Raw genomic sequence first — 20,281 nt, forward strand, 5'->3', positions numbered from 1 at the left:
CAGTTATCAAAGAGCTAGGAAGTCTGGCCTCCATCTTTAGTAGAAAGTAAGAAGAAAGGGGTCACTGTAGTTATGAAAATGAGGATAATTGTTATTATAGGCAAATGATTCAACCGAGCTCTGGGCCTACCAGCAAAAAGGTTTTGGTGACCATAGGGAAAATAATTATTATGGTGTAAATCTGGTTATTACTGGTTGAACAATGGATGGTAAATGAGATTTTTAAATGAAATTAAGTGGAAAAGAGAAGGACAAAAGGCAAACCTTTTAAATGTTTTTTAAGTTAACCAATTACAGGGCCAGTGAAATAGCTTACTTTGGTAGTGTGCTATTTTGCCACGTTCTCCACACAGGTTTGAGCCTGACCTCCATGTCACTGAAGGAAGCTTTGGTGCTGTGTTCTTTCACTCTCAATCTATCTAAAATAAACAAAATAGCCTATTACATATTTATCCATGTAGAAAGTTTGTTCACTGCTGATTTTTTTTCCTGGCAGAAATAGCCATAAACCAACTAGATCAACTGAGCCCAGAAGAACAGTTACTGGTGAAGTGTGCTGCAGTCATTGGCCACTCCTTCCACATAGATCTGTTACATCACCTCTTGCCTTACTGGGAGAAAAATAAGCTACTTCAGGTGCTGAGGGCTCTTGTGGATATACATGTGCTCCGCTGGTTCAACAAGAGCCAAGAGCTTTCTGCTAAGCCAACAATAGTGCCATCCTCTATTAAGACTGTTGATCAAACCAAAGAGGAGAAGAAAAAGTCAGGTAAGGAAATCCTGGGTGTTCCTTTATTTTCAGGCTTAAATAGAGAGGCTTGGGTGGGGATATCTGGTATCTTTGTTGAGAAAGATAATCTCTTAAATCTATGGTTAATAGAGAAGGATAAATATGGGATGATCTCACTCATAGGCAGAAGCTAAAAAATAAGAACAGAAGGGAAAACACAAAGCAGAACATGGACTGGATTTGGTGTATTGCGCCAAAGTAAAAGACTCTTTACTTTGGGGCTGAAGTGGGGTGGGGGGTTCAGGTCATGGAACATGATGGCAAAGGAGGACCTAGGTGGGGGGTTAGAGTATTATGTGGAAAACAGAAATGTTATAGATGTGCCAACTATTGTATTTTACTGTAAACTGAAACCATTATTCCCCAATAAAAAAAAAGCTGTGGCTAAGAAATGGGTTATTATTTGAATCATTAAGGGAACAATGGTTACAGTGAATGAATAACTTGTACTTTTTGTCAGAATGATATAAATTTCAAGAATATTAGTTCCTGATGAATCCTATGTATTAAGCATTTGAGTTTTTACCTATGGCTCAGAAAATATTTCCATGATCATTTACTGGCCTCTAGGTGGATTATTCTTTAAGTATAAACTGTTCCTAATTTAGAAAATACATTAACAATCAAGATATCCATTATATAGTTTTCAACCTCAAATTCCTCACACACGAATATAGAATTATGGTATAGAGTACCCAAAAAACATGTAGCCTAGGCCTGGGCATGGATAGGGCAGCCCTGCCCCTACTCATGTGACTTCTCAGATCAGGCAGTGGGCACTGACCCAGTGCAATGTCTGTGCAGTAGAAGATTTTTGTGGGGAAGATGCCGTAACTGCACATCTAAAGGAGATAACGAAAGACAACTTAGAGAAGAAGCTTGAGGGGTGCTGCCTTAAGCACTGTGATTATGGGAATTTAGTAGACCCCAAAAATGTAATCCATCACAAATACATGGTGCTTTGGTGAGGGTGCTGACTGATAGCAAAACAATCTTAGAAGAGAACATTCAAGAGAAAGGTGCCTAACTATTGCTTTAAAAAAAAAAAAAAAGCAGGATCCAGCTCCATTTCCTAAGATAACTGAAGTCTCAGCTGAAGAAAAACAAAGAAACCCAGAAAACTCTAGATACAGATGCTAGGTTCTGAGCAACCACCAACATACTTCTGAGTGACCCTCCTACTTTGTGGACCTTATCATGGTCTAGGCCAACATGATTTGAGACATTTCTAGACAGAACTCTGGAAAATCTTGATGTCTCGCATTGAGTTGGAATATAAGTTGTTAGCACCAAATCATTGGATTTTTTTTTTTTTTTTTGCCTCTAGGGTTATTGCTGGGGCTCAGTGTCTGCACCAAGAATCCACTGCTCTTGGACGCCATCCTTTCCCCCCCTTGTTGCCCTTGTTGTTCATCACTGTCGCCATTACCATTGTTGCCATTGCTGTTGTTATTGTTGGATAGGACAGAGAGAAATCGAGAGAGGAGGGAAAGACAGAGAGGAGGAGAGAAAGATAGACACCTGCAGACCTGCCTCTTGTGAAGTGACCCCCCCCACAGGTGAGGGAGCCGGGGGCTCAAACTGGGATCCTCATGCCAGTCCCTGCGCTTGGTGCCACATGCGCCTAACCTGTTGCACCAACACCTGGCCCCTAATTTTTTAATCTTTATTTATTTATTTATTGGATAGAGATCGTCAGAAATCGAGAGGGAAGGGGAGATAGAGAGGAAGAGAGACAGGGAGACACCGGCTTCACCACTTGCAAAGCTTTCCCCCTACAAGTGGGATCTGGGGGCTCAAACCAGGGTCCTTGTGTATTGTAACATGTTCACTCAACCAGGTGCGCCACCCAACCCCTAAAATCATTTGACATAGTGAAATTATTAAGTATGTGAATGTAATCTGGATGAAGAAAAGGTATGGTGAGTGGAAGAAGTTACTCTGCGGTAGCTCATGAGAATGAGCCTTCAGGGGCAGGCAAGGCCCTTCAGATAAACCACATATGGGTACTTCCAGCCATGGAGTGGTTAGCTGAGCACTCTGAAAACTTTACCATAGCCCTCACCCAGGCTAATCATCTCCTAGAGTAGTAGTGGCCAATATCACTTGGAGTAGTGATGGAGATTGACCCTGGGACTTTGGAGCCTCAGGCATGAGTCTCTCTGCATAACCATTATGCTATCTCTTTCCACCAAAGATGAGATTTAGCAAAAAGAAAATAAATGCTCTCAGGATTAACAGCAACCTGAAAGGTGCTGCCTGTGAGCTAGAAATCTAATAAACTCCCTGGAGGAACTGAGCAGGAGCATTGAACTCAATAATCTACTCCTTCCTTCCTTCCTTCCTTCCTTCCTTCCTTCCTTCCTTCCTTCCTTCCTTCCTTCCTTCCTTTTTCTTTTTCCCCTCTTTTTTGCCACCAGAGTTATTGCTAGGACTTGGTGCCTACACGACTCCACTGTACCTGGCAGCCTTTTGTTTTTCATCTTTATTTATTCCTATCTTTTTTGATAGAAAGTGAGAGATGGGGACTGGGTGATGGCTCAGTGGGTTAAGCGCACATGGCACAAAGCACAAGGACTGGCGTAAGGATCCCAGTTCAAGCCCCCGGCTCCCCACCTGCAGGAGGGCCACTTCAAGGATAGTGAAGCAGGTCTGCTGGTGTCTATCTTTCTCTCCCTGTCTGTCTTCCCTATCTCTCGATTTCTCTCTGTCCTACCCAACAACAACAATAATAACAACAACAACAATAAACAGCCAGGGCAACAAAACTGGGAAAAATGGCCTCCAGGTGCAATGGATTCACGGTGCAGTCACCAAGCACCAGCAATAACCCTGGAGGCAAAAAAAAAAAAAAAAAGGTGAGAGACAGAGAAATGGTGAGAGAAGAGACTCCTGAAGCACTCTTCCATGGCTCATAAAGTTTTCCACCTGCAGGTGGGGAATGGGGGCCTGAACCCAAAACCTTGCATATGATAATGCGTATTCTCTACCAGTTGAACCCTGAGCTTCCTCTCTTTCGAGCCATCCTAGACAACCTAGTTTTGCTACTAGGTCTAATTAACACCAAAGCACTACTCACGCATGAAGACTTTCTAGAGAACCTACTAGTAGCACCCAGTAGGTAAACATTGTGCAGTTGCCAATGTCATGCTGCAGTTGCACTGTCATGCTGCAGTTCTCTAGGATTTTCCAGACCCTCAACTTCCTGTAGACTATCTTACTACTCCACTGTTATGCCTCAGCCCATTTCAAAGGGACAGGAGCCTCCAGATCCCTTTCTTCCTTCTTCACTAAGTAGGGGCAGGCAGGCTCAGCCCTTTCATTTTACAAGGCCAGGTAGAGGTAAAGTCCTGGCCATAGAGGACACTGGGCATCCTCCCTTGAAAGTCCATGCACTGGATTGTCAGGTGTACTGAGTTGCCCCATGCTTTAATCTTGCTGCTTAAAAACTCATATACTGGCTATATACATATTTCTAGCATTTGACTGTGTTTATAAACAGGTGACTGTTGCCCTGACAGTATCTGCCTTCCCCAAGACTGTTCCTTGGGCTTCTGAGATGCTACTTAAACTGACATAATGCTTAACCCCCTTGTTAAACACAGTTACATGCACATGTGTGTGTGTGTGCGCGCACACACACACACACACACACACACACACACACATGCATATCTTAAACCAAAGTATTACCATCAGACACAAATTTTAAGTAGATTACCCCAAAGAGGACTTTTCTTTAATAAAGTCCCCTTTCCTAAAATAAAGAAGAAAGTAAGAAAAAAAGAAATTCAAAAATAATTTGCTTTGACTTTGAAATATCATCTAAGTTTTATATTTGAACAGAAATTTCTGGTGATTTGACAGCTATAATAATTTTTAGTAAAAACGTTCAATTTTAGAAGACCATCTAAGAAATCTACTGTGTTTCTGTGCCACTGACCACTTCTTTTCTGTTGTGTTTTATAAATAGTCCATACCACTCTCAGACTAGTGTAAAGTTCTTTACATGGTGAGGGGGCAGCAGTAAGAGGTAAAAGGTGTGATTAACATTTCCTTACAAACTAGCAGCATGTGCTTGGGAGTTTGCTTTATGATAGGTCGCATAAAAAGACTTGAAGACTCTCACTTAGATTTTCCAATTATTTCAGATGCTGGCTCTCACAGGCTACAAGAGGAAGTATCCCTACCTCAAACAGAGGTGCTTGAGTTTGGGGTGCCTCTGTTACGGGAAGCTGCTTGGGAACTGTGGCCCAAAGCACAACAGATAGCCCTGCACCTTGAATGTGCCTGCTTTCTCCGAGACTTCGCCTGCCGCTGTAGGAGCTGTCATGGGGGAGACTTTGTCCCCTTCCACCGTTTTGCCATCTGTTCTACTAAGAGCTCTAGGGAAATTTCCCAACTGTATCGTTACAAAGATAATAGCTCTGTACTAACACAAGTGATCACAGACAAGTTGCAGCTGCCTTCACCCCAAGGTAAAGTCGGGGGGTGGGGGGAGCAGAAAAGAAAAAGGCTTGTGAACAGCACCTATGAATAAAGATTCATACCTTTCAAGCTCTTCATCCAAAACATGAAATCAGACTGAAGGAGAAAGATAAGTTAGAAGAGCCATTGGTCCTTGTAACAGGAGTAAAAATAAAATTTCAGTGTTAAAAGGGACTTTTAGAGTCATACTTGTTTTTGGTTGACCACCTTTAATAAGTCACTTAAAACCATTGAAGTAAATAACCAGTTCCAACTCTACAGAGTGTATGAGTGCTGCTGGGTCATGCTGGGTGCATGGTTGGCTTGTATTCAATACATTTTATTGGTTTTAGTAAAATTATTTCATCCCATATATAGCGAACACTTATGTGTATCAAACACTGTAACTGGGTGTTAAGAATATAAGATAAATAAGCTTTGTTCTCTGAAATGCTCAGGTTCAGGGGGAGATACATTTATTTTAAGTAGAAAATTCCCATAAGATGTAGTTAAGGTGATAAAAAATGGCATATATAGGGGTTGGGATACTGAGAGGAAGGGGGCCATTCAAAGCAATAAGTAGAAAAGAACTCTCTCTGGAAGAAGATAGTAACAGCAATGATGTTGAGAGGTTACTTATTAGGACTCAGAAGCATAGGTGGAACTGAAAAGGAATGCAGTAGAACTGCTAGTGAAGACTTGTGTTAAGTGAAAGGACTGGTTCTGATTACCTGATAATGCCAAATAAGGCAAAGTAAGGCTAAGGTAACTATGGAAACGAGTCCGGCAGCACTACAAGGAACAATTCCCTTAGATGCCATAGTGCAACATCTCAACATCATTCCATATTTGCTTTTTAATCTGTGTGAAGGATACTACAGAAAAGCAATTTCAAATCTGGCAGCTAGTGGCTGCTTAATGGCAGCTGGGTAAAACTGAAAACCTCTGCTGATCACTGTGACTTTAGCAAAGTATGGCATCTTTTGCTATTAAGATTTTCTTATTCCAGCCTTGACTCTGTGGTTCATGCTTATCTGGTAGTAAACTATATACCCAGGGTTTTCTACTGTTAGAAATGCCAAATGGACATATTAATTTTTTTAAATTTATTTCTTTATTGGGGAATTAATGTTTTACATTCAACAGTAAATACAATAGTTTGTACATGCATAACATTCCCCAGTTTCCCATTTAACAATACAACCCCCACTATGTCAACTATCATCTTTCATGGACCTGTATTCTCCCCACCCACCCACCCCATATTCTTTTACTTTGGTGCGATATGCCAATTCCATTTCAGGTTCTACTTGCGTTTTCGTTTCTGATCTTGTTTTTCAACTTCTGCCTGAGAGTGAGATCATCCCATATTCATCCTTCTGTTTCTGACTTATTTCACTTAACATGAATTTTTCAAGGTCCATCCAAGATCGGCTGAAAACAGTAAAGTCACCATTTTTTACAGCTGAGTAGTATTCCATTGTGTATATAGACCACAACTTGCTCAGCCACTCATCTGTTGTTGGACATCTAGGTTGCTTCCAGGTTTTGGCTATTACAAATTGTGCTGCCAAGAACATATGTGTACACAGATCTTTTTGGATGGATGTGTTGGGTTCCTTAGGATATATCCCCAGGAGAGAGGAATTGCAGGGTCATAAGGTAGGTCCATTTCTAGCCTTCTGAGAGTTCTCCAGACTGTTCTCCACAGAGGTTGGACCAATTGACATTCCCACCAGCAGTGTAGGAGGGTTCCTTTGACCCCACACCCTCTCCAGCATTTGCTGCTGTTACCTTTTCTGATGTATGACATTCTCACAGGAGTGAAGTGGTATCTCATTGTTGTCTTGATTTGCATTTCTCTGACAATCAGAGACTTGGAGCATTTTTTCATGTGTTTCTTGGCCTTTTGGATCTCTTCTGTGGTGAATATTCTGTCCAAGTCCTCCCCCATTTTTGGATGGGGTTATTTGTTGTCTTGTTGTTGAGTTTGGCAAGCTCTTTATATATGTTGGTTATTAAACTCTTATCTGATGTATGACATGTAAAGATCTTCTTCCATTGTATGAGGGGTCTCTTGGTTTGGGTAGTGGTTTCTTTTGCTAAACAGAAGCTTTTTAATTTGATGTAGTCCCATAGGTTTATACTTGCCTTAGTCTTCTTTGTAATTGGATTCGTTTCATTGAAGATGTCTTTAAAATGTATGTGGAAAAGAGTTCTGCCAATATTTTCCTCTAAGTGTCTGATAGTTTGTGGTCTAATATCCAAGTCCTTGATCCACTTGGAATTTACTTTTGTATTTGGTGAAATACAGTGATTCAGTTTCATTCTTCTGCATGTTCCAACCCCATGTTTCCAACACCATTTGTTGAAGAGACTCTGCTTTCCCCATTTAGTCTGGGGAAATAGTCTGGGCACCTTTGTGAAAGATTAGATGTCCATAGGTGTGGGGCCTCATTTCTGGGCTCTCAATTCTATTCCACTGGTCAGTATGTCTATTCAGGACATATTAAATTTTTAAAAGATGTATTTACTTATTAGAGAGAGAACAGTAGAACATCATTCTGTCACATGCAATGCCAGAGATTCAACTCCTTATTCACTATGCCACCTCCTGGGCTATCAGGCTTGTTTTGTTTTGCTTTTTGTTTTTTACTCATTCCTTTAGCACATACTGATTGCCTCCTGGAAATTAGGAACTGGTCTGAGTGGTCTGAGGATAAAAGGAATTACTATTTCAATCAAATAGTTGCCATTACAGTATCAATTTTATGTGAGGGCTAACATTAAACTGTAACTTATGAGTTTTGTAATGGGAAGAGGCAATTAAGTTACTAACTAAGCCGCAGAGGGAAAATAGTCAGGGATTCTAAATGCCCTCCACTAATGTATACATGGATAATTACAGATGACCATCCTTTTCTCTCTATAGATACTTTTCAGTTCCAGACAAAGTCATCCAGAATTCAAAAGGCCTTCACGAGTAAACACTACAGGTAGACGGAGATGCTGAGTGTGGGCATGGGAAGGTCTAGAAGGTGGGACACACAGACCTTTAAACTGGGGCACTCACTTTATCTGTAGACCAGGAAAGCATCTGGACTCTTTAAAAAATTTTATTTGGGTAGAAACAGAGAAATCAAGAGGGGAGTAGGAGATAGACAGGGAGAGAGACAGAGAGACACCTGTAGCCGTACTTCACCATTCATGAAGCTTTCCCCCTGCAGATGGAGGCCAGGGGCTTGAACCCAGGTCCTTGTGCACTGTAGCAGGTGTGCTCCATCAGGTGCGCCACCATCTGACCCCACTGGACTCTTTACTCATTCTTTACTCTTCACATGTAGTCTTCCCCCATTTAGTTGACGAGGTGTTTAGACTGACTTTAGGTTTCAAAAAAATCCCTAATAGAGTTTCTTTGGTTGGTTGTTCCGTTTTTTTTGTTTTTTTGTTTGTTTGTTTTGTTTTGTTTGTTTTGTATTAGTGAGATACATGGTATAGGGTCACTAAAACATGGCTTAGCTTTGTCTTACCATGGTGCTGGGTATCAAGCCTGGGATCTTGGAGTCTCAGGCATGAAAGCTTTTTACATGACTGTTATGCTATCTCCTCAGCCCCTTATTAGGGTTCTATCAGAATGTATCAGATCTGTGACTTTCAGATTTTTATAGAGTGATAGGGGATAAGGCTAGACCTAAAATTAATGAAGTAAGGAACGATTCTTAGAAAAAAATGGCTTTGAGATAATACCCCAACAAGAGCAGCTACTTTGTACTTCTCTAAGTTCTTCACCTTCTCTCCACAAAGAACAGAGGAAGAGTTTCTGGATCAAGTAAGCAGAAAACTGGCATATACCAGCCCTAAGAAAGCCAAGTTGACCATAAAGCCCTGTCACTGTGAGGATATTCTGAAGTTAGTGCTCTCGCCCCTAACCCAGCATTGCCTAGTCATCGGGAAAAACAGCTGTGCATTTTATTACCTGTTGGAGGCTGCTGCTGCCTCCTTGGACCTGTCAGATAATTACATGGTGAGTAAGCTATGCTGTCTTCCTCTAAAGTGACCCCTTTCACTTGAGGACTTTGAGGTTTCCTGCTATCATATAAGCTGGAGTGAGTAATGGAGGAATGTGGAAGAGAGGTGGGAGGAGAAGAGGGCTCAGGGAGAAAGTGTAGTGGGAATGTGGCAGTGAGAACATATGCATATGAGCCATTGTCCACTCTGCTCCCAAGTCCTATTCTTGCAGCCCAGCTCCCCATTTCTGACTCCCAATGGTCAGGACTATTATAGCCTTACTGTTAACTTTCACAGCCCTGGCATCAGTGCATCCTAACCCAGTTTCCCCATCCCTTGTCTTGTTTGGAGGCCTTCTTCTATTTGAGGAAAGCAAGCAGTCTTCTGGGCCAGCCTTCAGCATTCTCATTTTTCAAAAAACACAAGGTGAAGATCTGTCAGTTTGAGGAGGCCACTTTCTGCTCTCTCCGGTCAGAGGTGAGAGCAGGGGTTGACACTGAAGTTTGGGGTCTTCCTCCTGGAGGCATATGCTATGATTTTTCACCTTTTTGTTTTGTGTGCATTGATGAATGTGATAGTGGGTTATACAAATTCAAAATATATATGTAGTATGTACAAACTGAAAGAATACCTGCAACATAATGAAGAAAATTGATACAAATTCCAACTACTATGTATAGTTAGTTATACCATAATTGTTTTCTTTTCTTTTTACTTTTTCTTTGTGTTTACTGTGCTTGTACTGAAATAACATTGCATTATGCTTCAGATGTGTATCATTGGAAATTAATATGTATAAGAGAAAAAAGGATTGATATAGGTACATACTGTATTAAGTAATATATTACTACATGAGTATGCTTCTAAAAGTACAGGTCTGTCCTTCACCATATAATTTACTTCTTTTATCCTATTTATGCATCCTTCTCCCTATTTCCTTCTGGTAATTACTGACTGGTATTACAGTCTGTAAGCTTCTATTATTTCTTTTTCTTAATATTTAAAAAATATTTTTATTTATTATTGGATAGAGACAGAGAGAAATTGATTTCTCTATTCTCACATGTGTATGGAAGGAAAAGACCCAAGCACTTCTCTAGCATATGTTATTGATGGGGATCAAACCCAGGACCTCATACATGCAAGTAGTGTACACTACTGACTAAGCTACTTCTCTGTTTAAAGGTTTATTTATTTTTATTTTATGAGAGAGAGAAACAACTGCAGCTCTGCTCCTGCTCAGCTCACTCAAGCATGTCTGTGGCCCGCAAGCATTCACCACACGATAAAAGAGCTAGTGTTTTATCTCTAGAGCCCTGCCCATAGTACTCTTCTTCACATTTACATTACTGTTTCTCATTTTCTCATCTCCAGGTCTGTTTCAACATGGGGCAGATCACCTTGGCCAAAAAGCTGGCCAGGCAGGCTCTTCGACTGCTGAAAAGGAATTTCCCTTGGACCTGGATTGGTGTCCTTTTCCAAACATTCCTTGAGAAGTATTGGCGTTCCTGTTCCCTGAGCCAGTCACCAAACAACCCCAGTGAGAAGTGAGAAACCTGATCAAATTTTCCTTGTTTTCTTCTAACAGGGATCCAGTCTAGAGTTTTGTATAAACTTACCTAAAGCTCCTATTTTCAAGCATATAATAGACAGTTCTAGTTCTCCTAACTTACTGTGTTGTGTGCTTGGCACACATACATGCCACACAAACACACTCATGTACACCCACACTCACACACAAAGAGTCAATTAAATGTAGCAGAATGCAGACTTATTGTGGTTTTGGAGTGCGACATTACCCTGTCTCACATAAAGATATGTGTATGTACACACAGATAAATATTTATATATAAATATATGCTCATATAAGTAGTAATTTAATCTCACGTATAATATATTGATACCTAATTACTGAACTACAATAATAGATAAGTACTACATTGAATCAAAACAGGAATTCAAAGAGAAAGACTTTTAAAAAAACCAAAAAATACACCTGGTTGAGCACACGTTACAATGCGCAAGGACCCTCTGGTCCCCACCTGCAGAGGGAAAGCTTTTCAAGTGGTGAAGCAGAGCTGCAGGTCCCTGTCTGTCTGTCTGTCTGTCTGTCTATCTATCTATCTATCTATCTATCTCCTCCTTCCCTCTCAATTTCTGGTTGTCTCTATCCAATAAATAAATAAAGATAATTTAAAAAATTAATAAAATGCTGGTGCTGCACCTGTGAATTAGCACAATGGCCATGCAAAAGGATTCATGCCTGAGGCTCCAGAAGATTCAGCCTCTGGCACCACCACAAGCCAAATCTGAGCTATGCTCTAGTTAAAAACAAAAATAAAATTAAACCAAAAAGGTGTCTGAACTTTTCATGGGCAAGAGGAATGAATTTAAAAGGCATGTGGGGCTAGAAGTCATGGGATCCCAGGAACATTTCCAAATTTGCAAGTCTGTGCATGAGTCCCTTGGATTTGTTACGGGGTGGGGTGGAGTGGGGGAGTTAGACCCTGTTGGAAATTAAGGGTATGCTAACCACCCTGTGTTTATAACAACTGCTCACAATAGTAAGAAGAAGCTGGCAGTTCTCCAGCAGCAGGTGCACTGCCTTTCCCTGCTACTGCAGCTCTATAACCTGGAGGCCACCGCCAGCAGCCGCAGGTTTGCCTGCCTTGCCACTCTCATGCAGAAGAATTTAGTTGAGGAGTTGGTAAATGAAGCCGAGGTAAATAAGACCTTTCTTCACTTCTGGACCTGACGCAGAAACTTAAAATGCCAGGGGGAGAGGCCTTGACAAGTGGCTGGTTTTAATCAGACTTAGCAGACACCACTGCCATGTGTTTAAGCATGTTTCTTAATTTTCAATTTGTAGATGAGTTTCCTGGAGGGATGCTATATATGAACTCCTTAAATTAAATGTAAAATTTTGTGGGGGAGGGGGGTGAGTGGTGGTGCACCTGGTTGGGCACACATGTTATAATGTGCAAGGACTCAGGTTCAAGGCCCCGGTCCCCACCTGTAGGGGGACAGCTTTACAAGTGGTGAAGTAGTGCTGCAGGTGTCTCTCTGTCTCTTCCTCTTTACCTCCCATTCTCCTCTTGATTCCTGACTGTCTCTACCTAATAAATAAATAAAGATAAGAAATTAAATAATAATAATAATAATAATAATAATAATACAATTTTGTGTGTATTCAAACAGCATTTGGGAGTGGGACTAGATAGCATAATTATTATGCAAAGAGACTTTCATGCCTGAGGCTCCAAAGTCCCAAGTTCAGTACCCCATACTACCATAAGCGAGAGCTGAGTAATGCTCTAGAGGAAAAAACAAACTACCACTCAGCATTTAGGAAGTGGTGGAAAGTAAAGAAGGGGACATAGATTTCATCAGATACAGAAGCCTCATAATTAAAAAAAAAATTAGAATTGCTGACTTAGGGGGGAAAAGAAGGAAGGGAAATGTGTCTCCATAATTTTTTATGTTTACACATTTTTCCTCTATCCATTTGCTAAAAGAATATTTGATGAATGCCTGTTATGGGCCAGACACTAACATTTGTTCCAGGGAAATAGGTAATGGATAAATAAAGCATATTAGTATACTGCATGATAAGCAATCTAGTGGAGAAAGTGGAGGCAGGAAGACATGAGATTCTAGGAGCTGAGGCTTACAGTTTAAGACAGTTAGGTTAAAGTGTCACTGAGCACGTAACTCATGGGCAAATGTATAGAGGAGATAAAGAAAGAAAGCCACATGTTTATTTTGGAGAAGAGTGCCCAGGCAGTGGACTCAGTTCACAAAGCATGTCCTCTGTCTGAGGAACAGTGAAGGAACCAGTGTGACTAGAGTGGGAGAGATGACTCAGAGACTGGGGAAGAGTGGATGACAGATGGTGCAGACCTTGTAGGCCACAAACGGGGAGGAAGGGAGAAGGGTTGATTTTAACTCTAAAAAAAAAAGAGGGAGGGCATTGGGAGATTCTGGGAAGAGAAGCCACAGTACTACTATATTGAGACTAATCTGAAAGAGGCCAGAGAGGAAGCAGAGAGGCTCGTTAGGAGGCTACTGTGGCTATACAGGGAGGAGACGATTAGCTTGGATGGTTGCGGTGGCAAAGGAAGTGGTATGGGAGGAATATTGAGAGTATGGGATGTGATGGAAGGGAGGAATTATCAAGAATGATCATAAAAGATACAACCTGGACTTTTAGAAGGGCAGATATGCTTTTATTTTTATTTTTTAAATTTATTTATTTATTACTGGATAGAGACAAAGAGAATTCAGAGGGGAGGGGAGATAGAGAGGAAAAGCGACAGAGACACCTGTAGCCCTGCTTCACCACTCATGAAGCTTTTCCCCTGCAAGTGGGGACCAGGGGCTTGAACTTGCGCCCTTGTGCACTATAGTGTATGCACATAACCAGGTGTGCCACCACCTGCCTCCCTCAGAAATACTTTTAACTAAAATGGGGGAATTGTGCAGATAGAACAGATACGGGTTGAAGGTTGGGAGTCAGATTTGGAGCATGTGTAACTTCAGGTGGCAGTGTTGAGTAGGCAACTGATTGTAATGGTGTGAAGTTGACAGGAGAAGTCTGGACTGGAAATAGACACGTGAGAGTCATCAGTGTGTAGATGGTATTTAAAGCCAGCAAATGGATGAAAACACCAAGGCAGCGAGAAAGAAAAGAACTGAGTTAACAGCCCCAGTGTCAAGAGTTCAGCATCTAAAGGGAACACCAGCCAAGGAAACTATGAAGTTGCCAGGGAGACAGGAGGAAAACCAAGAGAGCATGATGTGAAGTGAAGACAGTGTTGTAGAAGAGTCACTGGGGCCAGGTGGTGGCACACCTGCAGAGCGCACATGTGTCCATGCTCCAGAATCCAGATTCGATCCTCTAATCCCCACCTGCACAAGGGGAAACTTCACAGACAGTAGAGCAGTGCTGTAGGTGTTTCTCCTCTCTGCGTCTCTCTCCCCTCCTTCCTCTCTCACCTTTTATCAAAATTTAAAAGTGAAGAATCATCTGCTGTGTCAAATGTACATTGGTTATGATAAAGATCAAGGGAGCAGTTCTGAAGTTTAAAGGACAAGAACCAGAGGCCTTCATTAAAGAAAACACAGAAGTGGTATATAGTTTGGTCAGTGCTTTAAAGAGAAAATTCTTGGACTCGAAAAGGGAGGTGGATAGGAGCAAGTAGAAAAGGTAGATTATTTAAAGTAAAGATAGTGTGAATGACCAAGCCAGCAATACAGGAGTGAAAAAGATCATGTCTTTACCGCTGGAGTGAGGGGGTAGCAAGGACACAGAAAGGAGTCCTGACTGAGTGAACAATAAGGCACCAGAGTGGGTTCTCGTCAGGAAAGGGACAAAATGGAATTGTACTGTGAAAGTCCAGTTGGAATCTTTTGCCCTGTGTTTGTCGCCCCACAGGTTGTCTCTACCTATGTGGCCCTCTCCCAGTTCTCCCAGACCATGGGTGACAGGGAAAACTGGCTACGCTGTGAGAAGATGGCCATTCAGAAAAGCAGCCTGTGCTGGTTCTCCAGGGAAGGATTATTGGCCACAGCCCAGCTCTTGCAGGCCTTAGCCTACACCAAGCTCTGCCTTGGCTATCTTGACTACTCCATCAAGCTGGGTAAAGGGGCTTGGGGCTGGTGGACCTAGGGCATTTAGAAAGACCAGCTTCAGACTCAAACCTTACACAGTGCTCTCTATTACCTTTCTTAGGCTTTCAAGCTCAAGAGATATGCAGATACATCAAGAAACCAGCTTTGGAGAATCTAGTTCTCTCCGTTCTCTTCAGATCTGCATTTCTAAAAAAGAAGTATTAAGATCATTTTCTATCTCTTGTGTTGCCTAAGGGGGGGGGGGGCAGGATCTCCCAGTAGAGAAGCAGATATTCTATTTCTACAGCGCAGGCTCGCTCTCTCCCTTCTTGTCACTCCAGGAAGCATTGTCATGGAGGGTGGGAGGGGGAGGAAGAGGAAATGCATAGTGCAGCAACTACTTTTTTAAAAAAATATTTTTTATTTTAATGAGATAATGATACAAAGAGAGAACACTGCTAAGCTATGGCTTATAGTGGTGTTTGTGATTGGATAAGGGACCCTGGGACCTCAGGCATGGAGGACTTTTGCATAACCACTATGCTACTCCCCAACCCATTCCTTTTGATTTTATTTTGGATAGATAGAGAAGTTGAGGGAGTAGTAGGATGGATATATATATATATATATATATATATATATATATAGGGAGAGAGAGAGAGAGAGAGAGACTTAATAGCACTGCTTTACCACTTGTGAAGCTACTCCCCTACAAGTGGGGACTGGGGGCTTGAACCTGGGTCCTTGTGGATTATAATCTGTGTGTTCAACCAGGTGTGCCACCACCTAGTCCCCTATTTTTTTTTTTTTCCTTCTGCAGGGAGGTAGGGATTTGTAACTCAAAACAGGTCTGACCCAGGCATAGAAACTATGTAAACATGGAGATGACATCTGGGAACTCTTGGGCTGCTTTAAAAGTATGCAGTTTCCCCTCTCCTGCAATATCCTCCCTTCTCCCTGACTGGTGCCAGTGGCTCTGTCTCTTGGCAGATTTGATCTGTGTGTCCATGTGCTGGAGAGTCAGTGGCCGCTCATTTCCCAGGGTCATGATGTCCTTGGCCTGGCCTGCTTCTATTCTGCTTGCTTAGACCTGCTGCTCCATGGAGAAGGTAAATCTTGTGTAGGGCTCTGCTGTGCTCCTGAGAAATCCAGGCCTCATTGAGGCCCTAGGTTTGGAACAAAGAGTCATGAACCTGCCCCTAGGGCATAGCCTGTGCTCCTAGCCCTTGGATTCTTAAAAGTCTACAACCATGTTGTAATTCAGAGCTATCTGCGCTTGAGATATTGCTGCCCCTTCCACCCTCCCCCACGTCCTGCACCACACACACACACACACAATACACTCTACCAGCTCCTCCATTGATAACTCAAACTAGCTTGGTTACTTTCTCTGCCCACAGGATTCCTGTATCGTCCCTTCAGTGAGTGTCTGCGTTTCATTCAACACTATGAGCACAGCTGCATTCTAACCTCTCAGAACAATGTCATGCTGGGGGTCTACTCCTCTCTGGCCATGTGGTAATATGGGGCAGCAAAGGTTTACAAAGGGACTGTGGGAAAGGAGAGAAATGTAAGGACACCCTAAGTCATTTAAAGTCATAGCTTTTCACTTTATTTAGGGAGCTCTATTCCACATCTATAGCCCACTTCTAAATACTTCTATTGTTTTAGAAGGACTTTTCTTGTCTATTAACAGGTTTAAACCTATAGGTTGAGAATTAAGTCTGAGGCTACTTTTAAGTGCTTAATTTCGTGGCAAAGCTGAATAAATACTAATGATCTCCTTTTAAGTCTCCTTGCATGTGACTTAGTAGTAACCTTAGTCACTTTCTCCAGGCATGCATGACTAGAGATATGGAGAGAGAGACACACACTATTTTACCATTTGTGAAGACCCCCCCCCCCCACTCCAGGTGGGTACCAGGGGCTTGAACCCAGTTCCTTGTGCATTTTAACATGTGCACTCAACCAGATGTGCCAACTTCTGGCCCCCTACAATTATTGTTCAATGTCTCAGTTATTACTGTATGGATCTCAAAAGAAGACCCTTTTAGATCTCTTACAGGTCACTTTAGCTGGAGGATAAGGGACTTACAATGTGAGGAAAGGTGTAATAATAGCTCCTTTCCACTCTGCCCCTGTGTGATCAGAAGCAGCAAGGTCTTGACCACTTTCCAATGCTTCAATTTTAACTGTCCAACAGATCTTAGAGCCATAAAGAAGTCAAGTTTAATATAAGAGCCATGATAGGTAGGGAAGCAAAGGATATTGCTGAGAGCTGTGATTCGTTCTCTTTAGGTTTGCCCAAGACTCACAGTGGTACCAGTTGAAGCAACACTTCTCCAAGGCTTGCCAGTTGGTGAAAAGAACAGACGCCTCACTGTTTGGTTCACATAGCTTTGTCCGATTCCTAGAGTGTCATGTTTTAATGTTACAGAAAATGCCAAAGTGTTTATTAAGGCATATTTCCCTAAAGGCTCATAGCCAGACCCTCAAGGTATGAGTTTTTCTGCTTTTAGTCCTCCTACTAACACCTAACTCATCGGGTTACTTACACTATGTGGTACTCTTCTGCCATTTGCATCACTCCCTTACTCTTTTCCTCCCTGCCCCTTCTACCTACTTCATGTACCTTCCCAGATACTCTTGCACGCAGATCAGGACTGAATCCCATAACTTTCCCATTGCCATTGAAATGTTAACATTTAAACCTTCTCAATGACATCGCTTTGCTTCAGGCTATAATTTGAAACACCTTCCTGTAACTTTGCCCTCTGATCCTAAAACACTCCACTTTCTCTGTGTCTCAAAACCCAACTTGCTGGGCCTACTTTACCATCAGTAGCCCTGCCCTGTTCCCCCAGCCCTGAGTGAGAATGCTAAGTGGGGGGTGTTATGGGTTCTGGTAGACTGAATAGAGGGAAGTATATACTGATCCCTGGCCTAATGGACCTTCTTTTCCTTTCAGTACTACTTCAAGGAGTTCTTCTCTCGATGCGTCACCTGCCCTGTCTATCACCAGTGGGTCTCTCAGCTTAAAGCCTCTGTAATGAGTTATGAAGAGAGAAAGCCCATGTCCTTGACTAACATTAGTGATCCTTTGGACATAAGCTCGATTTGGATAAAGGAAGGGTTCCTAGAGGAAAACCATTTCTATGAAGGACATCTAGGAATAGAGTAAGCATTCATTTTTGGAACCTTGTCTGAAAGATTTAAAAAAAAAATTGGCCTGAGACTTACTGAAGCAGTCAAATGCTATACCTTCACAATAAGGAGGAACACACAGATTTAAGGCGTTAGCCCTTGTTCCAAAGGTAATTATTATCTTCTCACCCAGCCTGGACAGACAAGGATTCTTTACATTGTTAAAAGATAATAGAACTTCTCACAGCTTTTTATTTTACCATATATAACCCTTGGGCTACAGAAGCCCTTAGATACAGAAAGTTTCTCTTTGATCCCAGGTTAAGCTGCTAGATTATCCCCTTGGAATCACTAAACAGTACTAAAGGAGGAAAAAATACCTTAAGCATTAGGTTGTAATATCCTTAAAGGTAAGTGTAAGATATAGGAAAGAAAAAGAGAGGAAAGAAGAACTTACTGCCGTGAGACCTAACAAATCTCCTTATTTTTGAGGACTGAGTTGAATTGCTAATTGCTGAGACTGGTGCTTGTGGTAATTCTTTCTTCCTGCTTTCAGAATTTGACAGCATGACTGATACCAAGGAGAATATGGAATTCAAGAAATTCAAGAGATATATGTTAAAGCAAACAAAAGCAGTCATCCAAAGGGGCCATGATTCAATTACTGAACATAGCACAAAGAAATGCCCCCAAATCCTCCTTTTTAAGATACTGTATAGTGTACATACTAAATATCCTATTACATTCACCACTATATCTTCATCAGAATAAAAGTCTATATTTCTGAAGCCTGAAACTTTGGTCTTTCTTGGCTTATAAGAATCATTAGCATAACTATGGCAGAAATTAGAGCCAGGGGCAGACCAGAAGCCTGTGAGATTTTGAGATGAACCTGTTCCACTAGCAGATGGAAAGATCTACTATAGATGCCATGACTTAAGGAAGATGACAGTGTGAGTATTTCAGTGCTTCCTTGTTAGCTTTAATGTAGATGTGGTAATATAACCAAGGAATCTTTTGAGAAGTACATATGTGTGGTAATCAATTTCTCTTTTGACTCTGTGACTGGGAAATCTCCACATGAAACTGAAATTGGCAGTAGTATGTAACTCTAGCTCTCTTGTATTCTTTCTTTAGAAGCTGCTAGGTTTAGCCTTTATCTGGCCTTTCTTCCACAGACCTTGATCTTCCCACTGATTTTTTTTTGTAACATATTTATTTATTTATTTATTTATTCTCCCTTTTGTTGCCCTTGTTGTTTCTTATTGTTGTAGCTATTATTGTTGTTGTAGTTGATGTCATTGTTGGATAGGACAGAGAGAAATAGAGAGAGGAGAGGAAGACAGAGGGGGGAGAGAAAGATAGACACCTGCAGATGTGTTTCACCACTTGTGAAGCAGCTCCCCTGCAGGTGGGGAGCCAGGGACTTGAACTGGGATGCTTAAGCCAGTCCTTTTTTAAAAAGGAGACATTAACAAAGCCGTAGAATAAGAGAGGTACAACTCCACACAATTCCCACCACCTGATCTCCATATCCCATCCCCTCCCCTGATAGCTTTCCCATTCTTTATCCCTCTGGGAGTATGGACCTAAGGTCATTGTGGGATGCAGAAGATGGAAGGTCTGGCTTCTGTAATTGCTTCCCTGCTGAACATGGGCATTGACTGGTCAATCCATACTCCCAGCCTGCCTCTCTCTTTCCCTAGTAGGTTGGGGCTCTGGGAAACTTACCATTTTATTTTAATGAGAGCTACACACAGAAAGTACAGAGCATTGCTCAGCACTAGTTTATGATAGTGCAGGAGATTGAACCTGGAACCTCAGAGCCTCAGGCATAAAAGTTCTTTGCATAACCAGTATGCTATCTCTTTTCCTACCCACTGATTTGTAACTCAGTCATTTAGTGTTCATAGTCAGTTAGCTAACATTATGCTAGCTACCACTTAATTCACTTATTCTGTGCCAGTCATTATACTAAGTACTTGAATTGCATTATTTAAATCTTATTTAACTCTGTGAAGTAAGTTTATATCCCAGTATTACCCAAGAAACACAGTCACAAAATGATGGAGCCGGGATTCTAACTTAAGTTCTCTAGGATATTCTTTTATCTACTAAGAATTCCTGGGTCCCTAGTAAGCTAGCTCTCCACTACCATGTCTTTAATAATTTGCTCAAATGCCAAGGTCAGAATTTCAAGGACATGATGGGAGATGTTTAAGAAATGGAGGCCTAGCCTGTACATTTCCTTCCTTAAAAAAC

The 20,281-nt window shown here is 41.7% G+C and overlaps 1 protein-coding gene across 6 annotated transcripts in view; it reads left to right on the plus strand.

Moving 5' to 3' along the window:
- Positions 1-18,815, plus strand: part of LOC103119482 (adenylate cyclase type 10-like) — a 53,500-nt gene extending 34,685 nt beyond the window's left edge. For 2 of the 6 annotated variants that reach the window (XM_060189753.1, XM_060189755.1), the window contains 14 exons: positions 497-769; positions 4,942-5,268; positions 8,190-8,253; positions 9,062-9,281; positions 9,563-9,742; positions 10,640-10,812; positions 11,831-11,987; positions 14,700-14,904; positions 14,997-15,093; positions 15,866-15,984; positions 16,276-16,393; positions 17,174-17,372; positions 17,844-18,052; positions 18,576-18,815. In XM_060189753.1, the coding sequence (XP_060045736.1) occupies positions 497-769; positions 4,942-5,268; positions 8,190-8,253; positions 9,062-9,281; positions 9,563-9,742; positions 10,640-10,812; positions 11,831-11,987; positions 14,700-14,904; positions 14,997-15,093; positions 15,866-15,984; positions 16,276-16,393; positions 17,174-17,372; positions 17,844-18,052; positions 18,576-18,582 (2,348 nt within the window). In that variant the 3' untranslated portion in view covers positions 18,583-18,815. Of the gene's footprint in view, positions 1-496; positions 770-4,941; positions 5,269-8,189; positions 8,254-9,061; positions 9,282-9,562; positions 9,743-10,639; positions 10,813-11,830; positions 11,988-14,699; positions 14,905-14,996; positions 15,094-15,865; positions 15,985-16,275; positions 16,394-17,173; positions 17,373-17,843; positions 18,053-18,575 lie in introns of those variants that run through there. The other 4 variants (XM_060189754.1, XM_060189756.1, XM_060189758.1 and 1 more) reach the window with 4 other exon arrangements.
- The last annotated feature ends 1,466 nt before the right edge of the window (positions 18,816-20,281 follow it).

The sequence above is a fragment of the Erinaceus europaeus genome, chromosome 4 (assembly GCF_950295315.1).
Source record: "Erinaceus europaeus chromosome 4, mEriEur2.1, whole genome shotgun sequence".
Lineage (NCBI taxonomy): Eukaryota > Metazoa > Chordata > Mammalia > Eulipotyphla > Erinaceidae > Erinaceus > Erinaceus europaeus.